We start from the raw sequence: 19,464 nt of genomic DNA, 5'->3' as shown, positions 1-19,464 counted from the left end.
CTCACTGCAACCTCCATCTCCCGGGTTCAAGTAATTCTCCTGCCTCAGCCTCCTGAGTAGCTAGGATTACAGGCACCCGCCACCACAGCCAGCTAGTTTTTGTATTTTTAGTAGAGACGGGGTTTCACCATGTTGGTCAGGCTGGTCTCGAACTCCTGACCTCAGGTGATCCGCCCACCTCAGCCTCCCAGAGTGCTGGGAATACAGGCATGAGCCACCGCGCCATGTGCTTAGCACTGTACAAAGAACTGGATACCTATTTGCTTGTTAGGCTTTCATAATAGCTATATAGGGTAGGTGTTATAATCCCTAATGCACAGATGAAGAAACAGATTGATGGGGAAAGAGTGGGAGCAGGGTGAAGAATAAGAGACTACACATTGGGTACAGTGTACACTGCTTGGGTGATGGGCACCAAATCTCAGAAATTACTACTAAAGAACTTGTTCACATAACCAAATACCACCTGTTCCCCAAAAGCCCACTGAAACATAAAAATTAAAAAAAAAAAAAAAAAAAAAAAAAAAAAAAACAGGTTGAGAAGGTAAGATGTACCCTAAGTCAAACAGCACAACTAGGATTCGAACCCAGGTCAGTGGATCCAAAGTCTACTCATAGCAGCTACAGTATTGCCACTGTTTTTTTCTTTTTTACTTTTTGAGACAGGGTCTCTGTCACCCAGGCTGGAGTGCAGTGGTGTGATCAAGGCTCGCTGCAGCCTCAACTTCCTGGGCTCAAGCAATCCTCCCACCTCAGCCTCCTGGGTAGCTGGGACCACAGGCAAGCGCCACCAGGCTGGGCTAGTTTATTTTTATTTCTTGCACAGACGGGGTCTCACTATGTTGCCTGGGGGGTTGGTCTTGAACTCCTGGACTCAAGTGATCCTCTCACCTCAGTCCCGCAAAGTGTTGGGATTACAGGCATGAACCACCGCGCCCAGCCCATGGCAATCCTAAATACTACCTAAACCACAATGTCAAACGTACTTCCTCCAATTAAACAACATAGGAGATGAAATTAGGTGAAACTGTGGGGAAAAAAACAACATAGGAGCAATTTTCAGACAGGCAGCGCCACCCAAATTACACAGGGACACCTAGCAACATAAACTTTAGCTGACAATTTCTTTTTCTTTTTTTTTTTTTTTTTTGAGACGGAGTCTTGCTCTGTTGCCCAGGCTGGAGTGCAGTGGCCGGATCTCAGCTCACTGCAAGCTCCGCCTCCCGGGTTTACGCCATTCTCCTGCCTCAGCCTCCCCAGTAGCTGGGACTACAGGCGCACGCCACTTCGCCCGGCTAGTTTTTTTGTATTTTTAGTAGAGACGGGGTTTCACCGTGTTAGCCAGGATGGTCTCGATCTCCTGACCTTGTGATCCGCCCGTCTCGGCCTCCCAAAGTGCTGGGATTACAGGCTTGAGCCACCGCGCCCGGCCGAGCTGACAATTTCAAAGAGGGAAAGGTGTTTCCAGAAAGGACCTTTTCCCCTGTTTATCATCTGGTAGTAAACACAGCAAGATGCCAACCTACCCATTATTAAGGTAGGTTAAGCCCAAAGCTCCCTACCAGAGTCTGCCTCCTGCTTGAGTATTTTGCCCAAACTACAGCCATAGAGACCAGCAAGAGGAAAGAGCAAGAGTTGTTTTGTGTGGCTTGGTCCAGGCTGCTCCTGGAGCTCAGTCATTAGGTCTTTTGCAGAGGTTCTTCAGTAAATTGAACTATACGCAATGCCACAGGCCCCACCCATTACCGAAACAAGACTGAGCCAACATGGTCTCCAAGAACACCATAGGAGGGAAGTGGAACGCCAGGAGAGCAGAGGGGAGGAAGTCCATCATGCAGTTAAGAATCACCAGGAAGTCCCCAGAAAAAAATCCTTAAGCTCCCAAATCATTATATTCTTTTATTTATAGACTCTGCGAGCAAGGACCCAAGCACAGCCTGGTGCTCTTGGATAGAGAATAAAGCAGCTATTGTCCACACTCAGAGGTTGCTGAGGTGCCCTCCCCCACTGATCTGGAATGATCTACACTGCTAGTGAAGAGGAGGGATGGTAGGCTGGCTAAATAAGAAGGCAGGGAAAGAAAGTCTGCTTTAGTTCTGAGGGCTGTGACATTAGATGAGAGTGGAGCCCTGGGCATGTCAGCCATCTTCTGTGTAACGCCCGCTCAGGTCCCATTGTGTCTGTCCTCTCGGTCCTCCACTGTTGCCCACATCTTCCTCCAGGCTGCTTAAGTGCCCCTCCTAGAGTGCATGAGCAGGTCACGTTGCAGCCCAGCCTCCAGGCTGGAGGTCAGTCTGGCTGTGGGAGGGTCGGTCAGCAGAGTCAATTTGTTGAAAACACCTCTGCCAAAGTAGTCAGCAATCACAGAAAAGCTGTCGTTGGAGCACTTGAGCTGCAGGAGAAGAGGAGGGAAGGAGTACGAATCAGAATCAAAGTGCTTGTTTCACAAATGAGGAGGAGATAAGGAAACAAGCCCTCCAGTGACTCTGTGACACTAGTGGGAATCCCCTGGCCCATCTAGCCCACTCATCCCCACCTGATGCTGGAATTGATCATGGAGATCTCGTTTCTGTTCCTGGGCCCGGATCATATCCATGACCTTCCGGTTTTCAGGGAGGCAGGTGGGGCAGTCAGCATCACTTTCCGAGTAACTCTCAAAGCAATGTTGGTGGAAGGAGTGGCCACACAGGAAGTGGACTGAGGGCAACTCCAAGGCACTGTTACAGATGCTGCACTTGGTCTTTTGGAAAATCTTAGGACTACAGGGAAGAAAGACCAGAAGTGAGTGGCAAAAGTGAGGGCAAGGCCAGGAGTCAAGGATGAGAAAGAAAGCAGCTGAAGTGGACGGGGCAAGGTCCCCGGTAAGGCCCCTGAAGGCCCTGCCCTGCTCTTATCACCTTAGGGGAGTCAAATGATTATAACAGCCCTGGACCTGTAGTGAGTCTTAGCATGCTCCCAACAAGGCCAACTCAGCCTGGGGATCATTTCCTCTCTCTCCATTTTCACAACTGCCACTAAATTAACTTTCAGGTCTGTACTCAGATGTGACCCTTTCAGTGAGGCCTTTCCTGGCCACCTTCTCTAAACTTGTTAACACACTTCTTCCCCTACTCCCCTTGTGCAATTTATTTTCCACTCAGAACTTATCACCACCTAATGTACTACAAAAGTTTGTCTATTTGGCCGGGCGCAGTGGCTCACACCTGTTGTAATCCCAGCACTTTCTGAGGCGGAGACAGGTGGATCACCTGAGGTCAGGAGTTTTAGACCAGCCTGGCCAATATGGCGAAACCCCGTCTCTACTAAAAATATAAAGATTAGCCAGGCATGGTGGCAGGCACCTGTAATCCCAGGTACTCGGGGGGCCAAGGCAGAAGAATCGCTTGAACCCGGGAGGCAGAGGTTACAGTGAGCCGAGACCACACCATTGCACTCCAGCCTGGGGGACAAGAGCGAGACTTCAACTCAAAAAAAATTTTAAAAAAAGTTTGCCTGTTTGGCCAGGTGCGGCGGCTCATACAATCTCAGCACTTTGGGAGGCCAAGACAGGCAGATCCCCTGAAGTCAGGAGTTCAAGACCAGCCTGGCCAACATGGTGAAACCCTGTCTCTACAAAAATTAGCCATGCATGGCGGGAGGCACCTGTAATCCCATCTACTCAGGAGGCTGAGGCAGGAGAATTGCTCGAACCCAGGAGGTGGAGGTTGCTGTGAGCCAAGATCGCGCCATTGCACTCTAGCCTGGGTGACAGAGTGAGACTCCATCTCAAAAAAACAAAAATAAAAAGTTTGCCTATTTAACATGTTTGCTGTCTGTCTCTTCTAAAACATAAAGCTCCATGAAGGCAAGGCTTTTTGCCTGTGCTGTTCAGAATAGTGCTTGGGACATCACAGAGACTCAGTATTTGTAGAATGAAGAAACTGTTGCTCTCTAATAAATATTTTACAGAATGTTAAGGGCAGATAAGATTTCAGAGTTGGGATTATGGCTGGGCACTGTGGCTCATGCCTGTAATCCCAGCACTTTGGGAGGTCAAGGCGGGAGGATCACTTGAGGCCAGGAGTTCGAGACCAGTCTGGTCAACACTGTAAACCCCATCTCTACTAAAAATACAAAAATTAGCTGGGCTTGGTGGCGCACGCCTGTAATCCGCTACTCCAGAGGCTGAGGTGGGAGGATCACTTGAGCCCAGGAGGTCAAGGCTGCAGTGAGCCGTGATCACGCTCCTGCACTCCAGCCTCAGTGACAAGATCCTGTCTCAAAAAAGAAAAACACCAGAATAGCTTCCAACCACAATATGGATGTGTTTAGAAAAGGTAAAATACAGGCATATAAAGAACAAAAAGTACCTGCTACAAAAAATATCCTCCAAAGCCCAATAAATAATGATCTGTGTAATAAACCATTTTTTGGAATTCCTCCATTAAAACACATGTTGAAGAATCAGAATGCTCAAAAGCACTCCATAGAATCCTGTATGGAAAGTACTTAGTAATAAATACCCTGTGAAGGGCAAGTTATCCCCTGGACTCCTCCACATATCCATGCCCTGGGTACCTGGCCTTGAGCTCTTGGATCTCCTGGCGGATACGGGTGGTCTCCTCTCGGTACCGCCGCACCCGCAGCTCATCCTGTGCAATCTGCTGGCTCTGTTTCTGTAGTTTTTGGACCAGGTAGTCTCTGATAACGGACAGTGTGGCTGTGGAGTTGTGGGCCAGGGTCTGCACCACTGAGATTGGGGTCCGAGAGGAAACAAGACAATGAACTGCGTGCGGCACTCTCTGGATAGAGTTGAAGGGCCCCTGCCACAGAGCCCAGCTGTCAGCAGCTTGTCACCCACCCATCCTGTCTTCCCAAGTACCTAGAAGAGGTGGCATGAGGTTCTTGTTCTCGATATGCTTGAGGACAGCTGCCACATACTCCTTGCAGTCCTCCTCCTTGCGAGCGAAGTAGCTGAGGGCCTGCTCCCACAAGGAGGGGTCCTGCTCCCCATGGCGTTCACACACGGTGATGACCTGCCGGTACTGCTCATGCTGCATGTGGTAGTGCATGATCTGCTGGAATCTGTGGCCGGGGCAAGGGCACACCTCAGTGGCTGTCTCTGGAAAATGACTTGGATTCTTCCCCTTTCCCTGAAATTCCCCAAACTCTTACAGCTTCCCCTGCTCATAGAGGTAAAGGACACCATCCTGGAAGTCATGCATCTGGCACAGGACCAGGGCCTTGTCAAAGACGTCGCAGAAGCGACCACTCTTCAGCAGGGAAATGGCCTCTGCGTGAAGCTTCTCTTTGACCTGGAGAGGAAGGAGGGCAGAGTTGCTGGACAAAAGGGGAAAATCACAAGGTCTCTTTGGACAAGGCCAGTCAACTCTTTCCCTCAGTCCATTCCCTCTTCACAGAGGACCACTGAGCCCCAAGGTAAGGTGTTACTGGTCTAAGGAATGCAGTGAAAGGCAGCCACCAAGATGGAAGAATGGAGATGGCATGAACTGTCTTTTCTCCTGCAGCCCCGGCCAGGCCTCACCTGTGGGTCCTTTTCATGAGCCCAGTTCTGCAGTCGCAGCTCAAGGAGCGTGTCGTAGATGCCCTGGGGTGAGTCTGGCTGCACTTCACTCATGTGCTCTAGGAAGGCTTTCAGCTCTCGCGGGTTATTGGCAAAGATGGGGATGAACTCCTCAGAGTTGGCCTAGGATGGCAAGGGAGGAGAAAGGAGGCTGAGTCAGTGGGCGTGATATACAGGAAGCCCCTAAAGTGATCCCACTGTCTGAAGCTCTTTTCCCTGCAGCCTCACCCTGCAGCCTGGGGCCTCCCTATCGCTGTGGCCTTCGAGGCTGGGCCGATAATCAGTACAAAGTCCCTTCAGCAACTGGGTTGTCTGCTCCGGTATATGGTGCATGAGGATCTTGCCATAGCGCTTCATGTTGCTCTCTGCCTGCTCAAAAGGCAGCTTGCCGATGTACCGAAGGGCTTCCTGATAATTCTGTGGAAAAGTAAAGGGCAGAGTAATGCATACTCCTGCCTCAGCCACCAGAAAGCACTTTCATCATTCTGGGGATATCTTCAAAAACAATAGGGCTCGGCCCAAGTTAAGAGTCTCACCTCTACTCAGGAGGATGGGGTGGGAGGATCACCTGAGCCCAGGAATTCAAGTCCAGCCTGGGCAACATAGCGAGACCCTGTCTCTTGGGGAAAAAAGACAGAGTCTCACCTACCTTAATGTCCTCTAGCTGGATCTTCAGGTACCACTCATGATGTGCATGGTTCTCCGCCAGGTACAGGGCATGGGAGTAGTAACCAGCCTGCCGGAGGACCTTGATGGCTGTCTCCACATCAAAGTGGACTTCACTCTCACTTTTTGTCTGCCAGGGAGACATGAGACAAAATCATTTACATAGACGTAGCTAGAGAAGGGAGAGGAAACAGGCATCTGACTTTCAGACAGATTCCTAAGGTGATACCATAAAGTCCACGCTTTGAAAATATTATGCTGGTCAGCCTATGGGAGTGTCTGACTAAAGTTTTCCTCTGCCCCTACTATTAGAGGGACACTGCTAGGGACAGGGCTTCCCCAGTGCTACCACCCTGGGCTTAGATACCATGGGAAGTTCTAGAGTCATAAAACAAGAGGGGAGATGGCACAGAACTAACAGGAACAGCCACTCCCCTAAATAAGGTCGGCCCTTTCCTCTCCCTATGTCTTACTGAAACGAACAAGTCCCGGTGGAGCCACCTCATGCTAAGTGGGGCCTCCAGGACTCTCCCACCAACACCATCCTGCACCTTGATGAACTCCTCCAGCTTCGAGCTGTCCTTGAGCTTGGTATAGCAGTTGAGGAGCAGGGTGGTATGGTCAGCATTGGCCAGGGATTGTCGGTGCAGGGTCTGCAGGTAGGCAGTCAGGTTGTGAATGCGCTGGGCGTCTAGAAACTTGCGGATCACGTAGGATGGCTCCAACTTTCCAATGGTTCTAGGGAGACAAGTGCACCAGATAGCACCTGAATCACTCTACTTGTCCAACTCATGTACAGAGGAATCACTTGCAGATCTTCTCAAAATGCTAATTCTATTTCAGTGGATCTGGAGTGGGGTCTGAGATTCTACATTTCTAACAAAGTCCCAGGTAATATCGGTGCTACTAGACTGGGACCACAGTAGATAGCAAGGCTCCAGGGCACTGCTTCTTAAATTTGGCTAAAAATAGGAATTCTAAAGAGAACGGGGAAGAGGCTAGACAGGTTTCTTTTTATATTATTATTTTGTTGTTGTTTTATTGTTGTGTTTTTGTTCTTTTTCTTATATATTATTATTTTTTAATTTAATTAAATTTTTTTCTTTTTTTTTTTTTTTTTTTTTTGAGATGGAGGTTTGCTCTTGTTGCCCAGGCTGGAGTGCAGTGGCACGATCTTGGCTCACGACAGCCTCTGCTTCCCAGGTTCAAGTGAATCTCCTGCCTCAGCTTCGCAAGTAGCTGGGATTACAGGCCTATGCCACCACGCCCAGCTAATTTTTTTTTAAGCTAGGATTACAGGCACCCGCCACCATGCCCAGCTAAATTTTGTATTTTTAGTAGAGATGCGGTTTCACCATGTTGGCCAGGATGGTCTTGAACTCCTGACTTCTGATCCACCTGCCTCGGCCTCCCAAAGTGCTGAGATTACAGGCATGAGCCACCACGTCTGGCCTTGTATTTTTTTTTTTAAGTGGAGACAGGGTTTCACCATGTTGGCCAGGCTAGTCTCGAACTCCTAACCTCAAGTGATCCACCCGCCTCGGCCTCCCAAAGTGCTGGGATTACAGGCATGAGCCATGGCGCCCGGCCATATTTTTAAATGTATGTATTTATTTGTTGTTAGAAATGGGGTCTTGCTATGTTGCTCAGACTGGGCTCAAGCAATCCTCCCACCTTGGTCTCCCAAAGGGATAGGATCACCGGCACATGCCACTGCACCCCAGCCTTAAACAGGTTTCTTTTATTTATTTATTGTTTTTGAGACGGAGTCTTGCTCTGTCGCCCAGGCTGAAATGCAGTGGCGCAATCTCAGCTCCCTGCAAGCTCCGCCTCTGGGGTTCAGGCCATTCTCCTGCCTCAGCCTCTCGAGTAGCTGGGACTACAGGCGCTCGCCACCACGCCCGGCTAATTTTTTGTATTTTTTAGTAGAGACGGGGTTTCACCATGTTAGCCAGGATGGTTTCAATCTCCTGATCTCGTGATCCGCCTGCCTTGGCCTCCCAAAGTGCTGGGATTACAGGCGTGAGCCACTGCACCCGGCCACCTTAGACTGGTTTCTAAAACTCCTTCTCAAGGCAGCAAATTCCAAGAATTAGTACTGAGGGAAGGAATTATGGAAGCAAGAAATGAGTATCTTTTCCCCCTTAAAGAACCAGGTCAAAGTAAGTATTTACAAAGGCCAAGCTAAAGGTTAAAATGAGAGGTAATCATCAGCTCAACTGCATACTGGCCCTTTTCAATAAGGAATCTTGTCCTCTCATTTAAGGCATCATAGTTCCTGTAAAGAAAATTAAAAAGGCCGGGCATGGTAGCTCGTATCTATAATCCTAACACTTTGGGAGGCCAAGGCAGGTGGACTGCCTGAGCTCAGGAGTTCGAGACCAGGCTAGGGAACACAAACCCCGTCTCTACTAATAATACAAAAAATTAGCCCAGCATGGCGGCATGCACCTGTAATCCCAGCTACTCGGAAGGCTGAGATAGGAGAATCACTTGAACCTGAGGCAGAAGCTGCAGAGAGCTGAGATCACACCATTGCACCCCAGCCCGGGTGAAAGAGTGAGAATCCACCTCAAAAAACAAACAAAACAAAACAAAACAAAAAAAAACGCTGGGCACGGTGGCTCATACCTATAATCTCAGCACTTTGGGAGGCCGAAGCAGGCAGACCACCTGAGGTCAGGAGTTCATGACCAGCCTGTCTAACATGGTGAAACCCCGTTTCTACTAAAAATACAAAAAATTGGCCAGGTGTGGTGGCATGCACCTGTAATCCCAGTTACTCACGAAACTGAGACAGGAGAATCGCTTGAACCCAGGAGGCGGAGGTTGCAGTGAGCCAAGATCACGCCATTGTACTCCAGCTTGGGCAACAAGAGTGAAACTCCATCTGAAAAAAAAAACCTAACAAAAACAAACAAAACAAACACAAAAGCAAAAACAGTTCCTGGTAGAATTCTAGCCCCTACCTGGAGCATGGATGGGCTTTAGCTATCTAGCTGCCTGTCCCTGCATTCACAGTTATATCCCAAAGTGCCTCCAGACTGACCGGATATACTGCTGGACAGCCCCATCGTGGTTGCCCTTGCTGTAGAGATGGTCTCCATATTGCATGAAAATCTGGGCCAGCCCATCACTGTCCAGATGTTGGCTCTTGGCAAGGTTAATCGCCATCTCAAATAGGTTCTTCTTAAACAGCATCTAGAAGGGAAGAGAGATTAGAAAATTGGTAGAAGCGGTCCTGGTAAGATACTTTCCCAAAATGTGCCCACAACACGCAAAACGGAAAGTCCTGGATTTCTGATCTTAGACAAGATCCTAGACAAACCAAGAGCTCCCAGATATCCCCAAGATCAGTATTACCTTATTTCATAAGGTGCTCTGGAAACAAAGTGAACCCTTAGAGTGGGCTCAGGCTCCCAGCCATTATTTCCCTCTAAAGCCCTATCCCAGGCCGTTTACCTTATAATCCTACCCTAAGGAAGCTGAGTAAGGCTGTGACCCACGAGGAGGGAAACACCCTAGCCAATATGACTTGGGGAACCTGCTCCTGCAGCTGCTTCTAGGTGCCTGTGGCCAGCTCTGGGAGCCTGGTGGCCTTGCCTCCAGTTTGGTCTGTGTGTCCTTCTCCTGCAGTGCGTGGACCCGCCCATCCCGCGTCAGCACGTACAGGGAGCCCCACTCAGCAAGCACATCCACTACATCCTCAAAGACGGCGCTATAGGCTATGAACTTGTTGCACAGGTCATAGATGTTTAGAATCTGCTTGTCGGAGCTCTGTGAGTCCCTGCTGGTAAACTCTGACCTGCATAGGAAAGAAAAAGCACCAGATATTTGGACATCTCTGTCTTATCTCCCCTTTATTTCCTTTCCCATGATAACTTTAGTGCACATTCCACCCGGCACAAATCACCTCTGGTCCCTCACATCCCATAACATGCAGCACTGTGCTGGGAGTTGTAGAAAGAGAACATATAAACCTGACCTTACCCTTTAGGATCCTACAACAATTAACCAAAGCAACAGATGAGAAAATTAAGTACATTCAGATATCCATTCATTTAGAAAATAATCATCCAATACATGGTATATTTAAAACATTGTGCCTGGAACTGAATGAAAGCAAAACAAACCAGCATCTAACAGGGAGTACTTTCATCATGCAGAAGACCCCACCTACCCCTTAAAAAAACAAAACCGAAACAAAACAAAAAACTTGCGTCCCACATTTCCCAGCACTTTCTAATTTCTCCACTCCTGAATCCTTTGTTCCTCTGCCCAACTTATTTTGAACAAAGAGTTAAAAAACAAAACAAAATAAGGATGGGCGCGGAGGCTCACGCCTGTAATCCCAGTGCTTTAGGAGGCCGAGGCAGGCAGATCATGAGGTCAGGAGATTGAGACCATCCTGACTAACACGGTGAAACTCCATCTCTACTAAAAATACAAAAAATTAGCTGGGTGTCAGGGCGGGCACCTGTAGTCCCAGCTACTCGGGAGGCTGACCAGGAGAATGCCGTGAACCCAGGAGGCGGAGCTTGCAGTGAGCCAAGATCCTGCCACTGCACTCCAGCCTGGGCACAGAGCGAGACTCTGTCTCAAACAAAACAAAACAAAACAAACAAACAAAAACAGGTCCAAATTCCCTGGAGCATTCTAGTATACTAGGACTATGTCACAAACACCTGCAGCAAAAACACCCATTTTTCATTAAAAAAAAATGTTATAACCAACTCTAGATATAAGTGTCACCAGCTGGGTGCAGTAGCTCACGCCTATAATCCCAGCACTTTGAGAGGCCGAGGCGGGTGGATCACCTGAGGTCAGGAGTCTGAGACCAGCCTGGTCAACATGGTGAAACCTTGTCTCTACTAAAAATACAAAACGTAGCCGGGCATGGTGGCACATGCCTGTAATCCCAGCTACTCAAGAGGCTGAGGCAGGAGAATCACTGGAACCCAGGAGACAGAGGTTGCAGTGAGCCGAGATCACGCCACTGCACTCCTGGGTGACAGAGCAAGACTCCATCTCAAAAAAAAAAAAAAAAGAAATGTTATCTACGTAACACCAGAGTAGGAGTAGAAGACTGGCAGGATCCAGGCATTAGGATTTTAAAATCAGGCGGACTCTGGTGATCAAGTCCAGCCCTCTCCCTGTCCCTTCTCACTGGAGTCCTTACTTGGGAGAAACCTTCCGGTCACGGGAGACAATGACAAGGTAGCCTCTAAACCAGTGGGCAATGAGCTTGTGGCCCTCAAAGGCGAAGCAGGGCCCACGTTCATCAGGCTGGTACAAGTAGACACACTCATCCCCGGCTACAATGAACTGCAGGTCCTGAGAAGGGTCACTTAGGGCTGAGCAGCGCAGGCCACAACCATGGGTGTCCAACTCCACGCGAGGGTAGTCTTTTCCAGAAACTATATAGGACTGCCAGAAGTAAGAAAAAGGTTAACAGGCTCCTTTGAGGAGGTAACACTAAGCCTTCACAAAGGTATTCCCATCTCCATACTGGCTCTTTTTTCCCTCTTAGCATTCTAAGTCTTTCTCTTGGCTGCTGACCTTCTTCATTAACCATCACCCATCTATTAAATATATAACAGGGACCACCATTTCTTTCTCTGTATATATTATTTCTATCTAGTACAGAAATTCTACAAGTAAGAGAAATGCAATAATCTTCTACTATTTTATCAACAGTATTTCTGAGAGAGTAGACTGCTGTAAATCTGGGGCACCAGGAACAAGAAAAGTAAAGATACTTGTCCATTGTCATTTAAAAAGTTAGTTAGAGGCCGGGCGCGGTGGCTCAAGCCTGTAATCCCAGCACTTTGGGAGGCCGAGATGGGCGGATTACGAGGTCAGGAGATCGAGACCATCCTGGCTAACACGGTGAAACCCCGTCTCTACTAAAAAATACAAAAAACTAGCCAGGCGAGGTGGCGGGCGCCTGTAGTCCCAGCTACTCGGGAGGCTGAGGCAGGAGAATGGCATAAACCCGAGAGGCAGAGCTTGCAGTGAGCTGAGATCCGGCCACTGCACTCCAGTCCGGGTGACAGAGCGAGACTCCGCCTCAAAAAAAAAAAAAAAAAAAAAAAGTTAGTTAGAAATAGGCCGGTGCAGTGGCTCATGCCTGTAATTCCAGCACTCTGGGAGGTGGAGGCAGGTCGACTGCTTGGGCCCAGGAGTTTGAGACCAGCCTGGGCAACATGGTGAAACCCCATATCTAGAAAAAATACAAAAATTAGCCAGGCATGGTGACGCATGCCTGTAATCCCAGCTACTCAGGAGGCTGAGGTGGGAGGATCACTTGAGCCCAGGAGGCAGAGGTTGCAGTGAGCTGATATAGCGCCATTGCACTCCAGCCTGGGCGACACAGCAAGATCCTATCTCAAGGGGAAAAAAAAAAGCTAGTTAGGAATAAAATTCAAGGCCAGGCCGGTGGCTCATGCCTGTAATCCCAGCACTTTGGAAGGCCAAGGTGAGTGGATTACCTAGGGTCAGGAGTTCAAGACCAGCCTGGCCAACATGGTGAAACCCCGTCTCTACTAAAAATACAAAAATTAGCTGGATGTGCTACTGTGTGCCTGTAATCCCAGCTACTCAGCTAATCAGGAGGCTGAGGCAGGAGAATCGCTTGACCCTGGGAGACAGGTTGCAGTGAGTTGAGATCTCGCCACTGCACTCCAGCCTGAGCAACACACTAAGACTTTGTCTCAAGAAAAAGAAAGAAAATTCATATCTTTTTACTACAAGCCCAGAGTCTAACTCTTCCCAGCTTCCTAGGCAAAGAAATAAAATACAAAGCTAGGCAAATGATTCGAATTATATGATTAAAATTTTAACAATCCCACCTTTCCTATCACTTCCTTACCCTATCCCCTTGAGCAATGGAGAAGCCCTTCCTGCCTGCTCCTAAGAGTGGAGGCCTGGGTCATACCTGGACGTTCTCTGTTGTCACAACAAACAAGTGAGTGGTCTTTCCTGCTTGGCGAAAGGCCAATCCAGTTACAGGATAGTTGCCCTTGTGCAAAATCTGGGTCTTGCTATGACGGTCTCGGGTGATGTCTCCTTTGTTCAATGTAACACTGCCATCTGTGAAACCTGTAGGAGAACAAGAAAATTACTTCAGTGAGGCTGAAAAGATCAGGAAGTGGAGAGGGAAAAAAGACCACTTGAGGCACTCACAACTGACAAGCTTTCTCCATATACCCAACCTCTCTAATTAACAGTTAACCTGAATATTGGCACTCACTGACAGATTTTCAAAGAACAAAATTAAATCCCTTCCCATTCCAAACTTTATTTATTTTATTTATTTATTTATTTTGAGATGGAGTTTCCCTCTTGTTGCCCAGGCTGGAGTGCAATGGCGCAATCTCAGCTCACTGCATATAACCTCCACCTCCCAGGTTCAAGCGATTCTCCTGCCTCACTCTCCCTAGTAGCTGGGATTACAGCCATGTGCCACTACGCCCAACTAATTTTACATTTTTAGTAGAGATGGGGTTTCTCCATGTCAGTCAGGCTGGTCTCAAACTACCTCAGGTGATCCGCCCGCCTCAGCCTCCCAAAGTGCTGGGATTACAGGCGTGAGCCACTGTGCCTGGCCCCCATTCCAAACTTTAATATCTCAAAGGCCTCAGTTCAATACAAAGTGGTCTCACGAAAACAGTAAAGATGACAGGCAGAAGCAACTCTGCAGAAAATCTATAACGAATCTAGGAGTGTTAGTTTTGCCTTGTGTTTACCAATGGCCATAAAGTTGAGATTTTCATGGACAGTCAAACAAGATACAACAGTTGGCTCTGTTCCTGGAATAGCAGGGAAGATTCGAGTGCAGAGTGGATTGCCACCATCTCTCTTCTCCAGGTTCCAGATCTTAACCTGTGGACAGACCTCAGAAGTGTAAATGCTAGTCATTCTCCAAGAAAAAATCATTTCCAGGCTTCTGGATCTTTCCCATTTCCCTGCTGGGACTCACCAAGGGGTTGATGCCTTCTTCATCTTCTCCAACAGATGCCAGAATATTGTGCTGCTTCAGTTGGTACAGGTGTGTCACCCGTAGTTTGTAGGCCTGGAAGCCTGTAAGCTGTAGGGAACGTGGCAAGAACCAGATCTGGCCTTCCATATGTGCGGGATAGTCAAGGAGCCTCCTTTCCAAGGAGAGATACTTATATTCAGACCAGAACTCAGATAACAATTACATGCATATAACTCTAAAATTTTCAAGGATTTTCCTACATATGATCTCATGGAACTCCCTATCTTAAAAAGAGTAGGGCCAGGCACGGTGACTCACGCCTGTAATCCCAGCACTTTGGGAGGCCAAGGAGGGCAGAGCACCTGAGGTCAGGGGTTCGAGACTGGCCTGGCCAACATGGCGAAACCCTGTCTCTACTAAAAATACAAAAATTAGCCGGGCATAATGATGCGTGCCTGTTAGCTACTCAGGAGGTTGAGGCAGGAGAATTGCTTGAACCCAGGAGGCGGAGGTTGCAGTGTGCCCAGATCACGCCATTTCACTCCAGCCTGTGCAACAAGAGTGAAACTCCGTCTCAAAAAAAAAAGAAAGTGGGCCATCCCAGCACTTTGGGAGGCCGAGGCGAGTGGATCACGAGGTCAGGAGTTCAAGACCAGACTGGCCAATATGGTGAAACCCTGTCTGTACTAAAAATGTAAAAAATTAGCCGGGTGTGGTGGCGCACGCCTGTAGTCCCAGCTACTCGGGAGGCTGAGGCAGGAGAATCGCTTGAACCCGGGAGGCGGAGGTTACAGTGAGCCGAGATCGTGCCACTGCACTCCCGCCTGGGCAACAGAGTAAGACTCCGTCTCAAAAAAAAAAAAAAAAAAAAAAAAAGTGAAAAAGGCCAGAGTTGAGTACCAGCAACATGAAGACGAAAGCAACAAACTGCAAGCCTCATTTACCTCCTCGCCAACGATAACGGGCAGCGGAGAGCATGTTACTTTACATATTCATCTTTTAAAGCCACTTGCCTTTTTTAAAATTGATCTCAAATTAAGCTTGTCAAATTGGCATGTACACTTCTCTTACAGATAAGGAAAGTAAAACCCAGAGAGGTTAAATGACTTGCCCAGGATTGCTCAGTTGATAACAAGTTAGGAAATGGACTTCTTTCTTCCCGTAGACCACAGAACAACTCTGGATAACCAGCTAAAGGAAAGAGGCGCGCGGCACGGACCCCTCCGACAAACAGATTTCATCCTAACTCGATCTCTTCGGGATCCCGGGAGGGAAAAGACAGCTCCAAATGAAGGATATCTCCAAAGACCAGGCTCCCTCGGCCTGAGTCGCAGACAGTGATGCCAGGAGGGAGGCAAAGGAACTTGGAAGCAGCGGATCCAGAAGCAGGTGTGGCCCCGGGAGCGGCCCCATCATTGCCCAGCGGCTCCTTCACCAGCTCCTTGTCGAAGAAAACGAAGCGCCGCCACTGCAGGTATGCCGCCATTTTGGCCGAGGGCCCCCACCGCCGGGAGCTTTGTCACGTGAGCTGAGCCTGCGAATCACGTGGTCGGCAGCTTCCGGGAGTCCCTGGGCCCGGGAGTTCTAGAGTCGGGGTGACAGCTTCCTGCTGCTGGGAAAGTGGGCGGGGCCGCGCGCGGCAGTCCTAGTTCCGCAGTGTGCGACTCTGTCGGATGTGACTATAACTTCGCTAGCTAAAATGCTTGAGAGCGGACCCTTCATCCCTTTGAGCGTGTTTCTTCCTAAAATGCGCGGGTACCGGGAGATCAAGATGAGCGATATCATGCGCCTTGTGGACTGTAACCCGTCATGCCTAAGTGAATGACGTTTTGACCTAACAGGACTGTTTTGGGGCATAAATGAAACAGTGTATGTTAAACCAGTTTTTCGGCTGTATGAGAGAAGAAATAAAATTATAAGTTTGTGTCTGCCACCACGCAGATTGTGAACCATAGTCAATGACTTATATTCGTTTTTGTTTCCCGTCAGAGCGGATGATACCTAACAGACGCTCAAAACGTTTCCCAAGGAAACGGGCTGGGCGCGATGGCTCATGCCTGTCTGTAATTCCAGCACTTTGGGAGGCCGAGGTGGGGAAATCACTTGAGCCCAGGTGTTCGAGACCAGCCTGGGCAACATGGTGAAACCCCATCTCTACAAAAATTACAAAAATGAGCCGGGCGTGGTGGTGGACACCTGTGGTCCCAGTTACTTGGGAGGCTGAAGCAGGAGTATCGATTGAGCCCGGGAGGTGGAAGCTGCAGTGAGCCGTGATCGTGCCACTGCACTCTAGCCTGGGTGACAGAGCAAGACCTTGTCTCAAAAAAAAAAAAAAAAAAAAAAGGAAACGGAAATACTGATGGGGCAGGAACTCCCAAGGCCCTGGGCTTTCTCCCCCTTTCCATAGTGGCAGGGTATGGGACATAGAACTGAGCAAAAACCTGGAAGTGGCGGCTTTGAGAGCTGAGTGTTTTAATGAGAAGCGGCAGGTGTCCAAGATATTACATGGCCATTCTCCACTCCCAACTCTGGCTAAACCAGCTTTGAATGCAAGCAAGATCTATCCTCATGGACAACTACTGTAGGTTTACTGTTTGTGTGCCGTGAGAAACTATAGACAGAAGTGACATAGCATCATTTTGAGATAGTAGGGACATATGAAAAAGTGACCCTGTGGTATTTGTGAAGTTTATTTTTTGCACTCCTCCAACATCTGTTTTCTTTTTTTTTTCTTTTTTTTTTTTTTTGAGGCGGAGTCTCGCTCCGTTGCCCAGACTGGAGTGCAATGGCCAGATCTCAGCTCACTGCAAGCTCCTCCTCCCGGGTTTACGCCATTCTCCTGCCTCAGCCTCCCGAGTAGCTGGGACTACAGGCACCCACCACGTCGCCCGGCTAGTTTTTTGTATTTTTAGTAGAGACGGGGTTTCACCGTGTTAGCCAGGATGGTCTCCATCTCCTGACCTCGTGATCCGCCCATCTCGGCCTCCCAAAGTGCTGGGATTACAGGCTTGAGCCACCGCGCCCGGCCCTTTTTTCTTTTTTTTTTTTGAGACAGTCTCTCTCTATCCCCCAGGCTGGAGTGCAGTGGCACAATCTCGGCTGATTGCAACCTCCACCTCCCGAATTCAAGCAATTCTTATGCCTCAGCCTACCGAGTAGTGGGGATTACAGGTGCCTGCCACCATGCCTGGCTAATTTTTGTATTTTTAGCAGAGATGGGGTTTTATCATTTTGGCCAGGCTGGTCTCAAACTCCTTATCTCAGGTGATCCACCTGCCTCAGCCTCCCAAAGTGCTGGAATTACAGGCGTGAGCCACCGCATCTGGCCCTCCCCCAACTTATTTCAGAATATTTGATGCTGTATTTCCACCAGCCAGAGTTCCCTGACGGCAGGGACTACGTCTTGTTTACCGTGAACGAGGCCTAGCAGAGCCTGGTAGAAGTCCCATGTTTGGTTGGAGGAATGAATGTGGATGACTCCCTTCTTATCCACTCCTCTCCTCAATCTGCTTGATGGGCAGGTGGTGTCCATTTGTCTGAAGAGGTAAATGATAGAAAGAAACTCTAGCCACCACCATGCACACAGATTTCCTGACTTCCAACTAAAGTTTCTTTCCTCTTCATGACACAGGATATCTCCAATTCATTGGAACTGTTTCAGGATACCAACTCTTGGGCAGAAGCACAAATGGGAGCAGATTGAAACCACTTTCACCTACTGAGCATATTCCATACTAGTCATCAGAATGTTTAGATGGTACGTCAATATGTCAGTTGTTAAGCCTATGAAGAATATATGTTAAAAGAAGCAATGTGGCCAGGCAACCTGGCTTACGCTTGTAATCCCAGCACTTTAAGAGGCTGAGGCAGGAGGATCCCTTGAGGCCAGGAGTTCAAGACCAGCATGGGCAACAGACTTCAAAAAAGACGCAATGTAAAAACAGAGATGTGAACAGGAGATGGAGTGCATCTCCGTTGCTTGGATGCTCCCCCTGCTGGGCTCCATGGCAGGGGCCATGTCTTCCTCTGAGGGCTGAATCTGGTTCTACCTGTGCCCATTGATCCTCTTATTGATGAGGGATACAAAGGCTGAGATTGGCCTGCCAGAGAGACCCACAACACCTCTTCAGACTTACTACCTTCTTTCCTGCCCTTCTTTCGACAAATGTGTATTGAGCACTCCTAGTCCAGGAATTATACCAAATGCCCAGAATATAAATGAACAAGACATGGTCCTCAACCACCACCCTAGGGACAGGCATAAAAAGAACTGACAGTAACAAGCCCCTAATTTCGTGTAGTAAATTATATCTAATAAAGTGCCTTTGCTTTTCACGGAATCTTCATAGCAACCATCTGCAGAAGAGGTATCATTATCCCTGATAAAAAATGGAGTCTCAAAGAGTTTAACTTAAAGTGGCTCTCTCTGGGCAAAAACTTCAAACTTCTTTGCAAACAAAATGAGTAATTCAGCCCCCTACCCTCTAATTAGATAGTTTGATGGGTGTAAAGCTAGATTATGCTTGTCAGAACATACACCAGGTTTTGTCTCTTAGTTACACTGGTCTGAATCCAGGAATTTCAGGATAGTGAGGAAGATAACCAAGCAAATTACACAGAAAATGACTGTTCACTTACAGTTAGTTCTGCATACTGAGAACTCAAGTCCTGAAGGGACTAAAAATAAAGAAGAAATATAAGTCTTTAGTTTCAAATTAGAGAGGTCATAACTCAGAATCAAGAATGCAAGAATTGTCTTGCAGTATTCTCTCTTTTCCCTTTAGCAAACTGCTGCCCATAATATAAAACAGTTATATCCACTGGAACAAAACAGGAAAACTTCTTGTCCTAAATGCAAACTTTAATATACACATACACACACACACACACACATATATATATGTATATATTTTTTTTTTTTGAGATGGAGTCTCACTCTGTCGCCAGTCACCAGGCTTGAGTGCAGTGGTGCAATCTCAGCTCACTGCAACCTCCACCTCCTGGGCTCAAGTGATTCTCCTGCCTCAGCCTCCTGAGTGGCTGCTTCAGCAAACTTTAATTTTCTGTTTTTCTCATCTGGCTCTCCAGGTAGAAACTATCTTATTTTTTTGCCCAGGCGCAGTGGCTCACCCCTGTAATCCTAGCACTTTGGGAGGCCGAGGTGGGTGGATCACAAGGTCAGGAGATCGAGACCATCATGGCTAACACGGTGAAACCCCGTCTCTACTAAAAATACAAAAAAAATTAGCCAGGC

At 48.2% G+C, this 19,464-nt stretch overlaps 1 protein-coding gene across 2 annotated transcripts; it reads right to left on the bottom strand.

The window, feature by feature from the left end:
* Window positions 1-1,879: 1,879 nt before the first annotated feature.
* Window positions 1,880-17,752, bottom strand: VPS11 (VPS11 core subunit of CORVET and HOPS complexes). Of its 2 annotated transcripts, none has more exons than XM_023208429.1 (17): window positions 17,622-17,752; window positions 15,322-16,053; window positions 14,211-14,382; window positions 13,978-14,113; window positions 13,167-13,330; window positions 11,409-11,656; window positions 9,833-10,034; window positions 9,279-9,430; window positions 6,781-6,967; window positions 6,213-6,359; window positions 5,792-5,980; window positions 5,525-5,686; window positions 5,155-5,294; window positions 4,862-5,064; window positions 4,558-4,729; window positions 2,537-2,759; window positions 1,880-2,392 (listed from the first exon to the last, which is right to left on the bottom strand). In XM_023208429.1, the coding sequence occupies exons 3-17, from the start codon at window positions 14,355-14,357 to the stop codon at window positions 2,228-2,230; spliced, it is 2,637 nt and encodes an 878-aa protein (XP_023064197.1). In that variant the 5' UTR covers window positions 14,358-14,382; window positions 15,322-16,053; window positions 17,622-17,752; the 3' UTR covers window positions 1,880-2,227. The 2 variants fall into 2 exon arrangements, with proteins under 2 accessions (XP_023064197.1, XP_023064195.1); XM_023208427.1 differs by having other exon boundaries at window positions 14,211-14,359; window positions 15,510-16,053.
* Between the last annotated feature and the right edge of the window lie 1,712 nt (window positions 17,753-19,464).

This window comes from Piliocolobus tephrosceles, chromosome 13, assembly GCF_002776525.5.
Source record: "Piliocolobus tephrosceles isolate RC106 chromosome 13, ASM277652v3, whole genome shotgun sequence".
Taxonomy (NCBI): Eukaryota; Metazoa; Chordata; class Mammalia; order Primates; family Cercopithecidae; genus Piliocolobus; species Piliocolobus tephrosceles.
The sequence above is the reverse complement of the archived record's forward strand: the minus strand, read 5'-3'. Positions and strand labels throughout refer to the sequence as shown.

What these genes read in the sequence shown, in the direction of transcription:
- VPS11 (XM_023208427.1), bottom strand. Translation starts at nt 15,696, where the DNA reads ATGGCGGCATACCTGCAGTGGCGGCGCTTCGTTTTCTTCGACAAGGAG. An exon ending in GACCGGAAGGTTTCTCCCAA is followed by an intron (nt 10,035 to 11,408) that starts GTAAGGACTCCA and finishes TTTCCTATGCAG; the next exon opens with GTCAGAGTTTACCAGCAGGG. An exon ending in AGCTGGAGGAGTTCATCAAG is followed by an intron (nt 6,360 to 6,780) that starts GTGCAGGATGGT and finishes TCTCCCTGGCAG; the next exon opens with ACAAAAAGTGAGAGTGAAGT.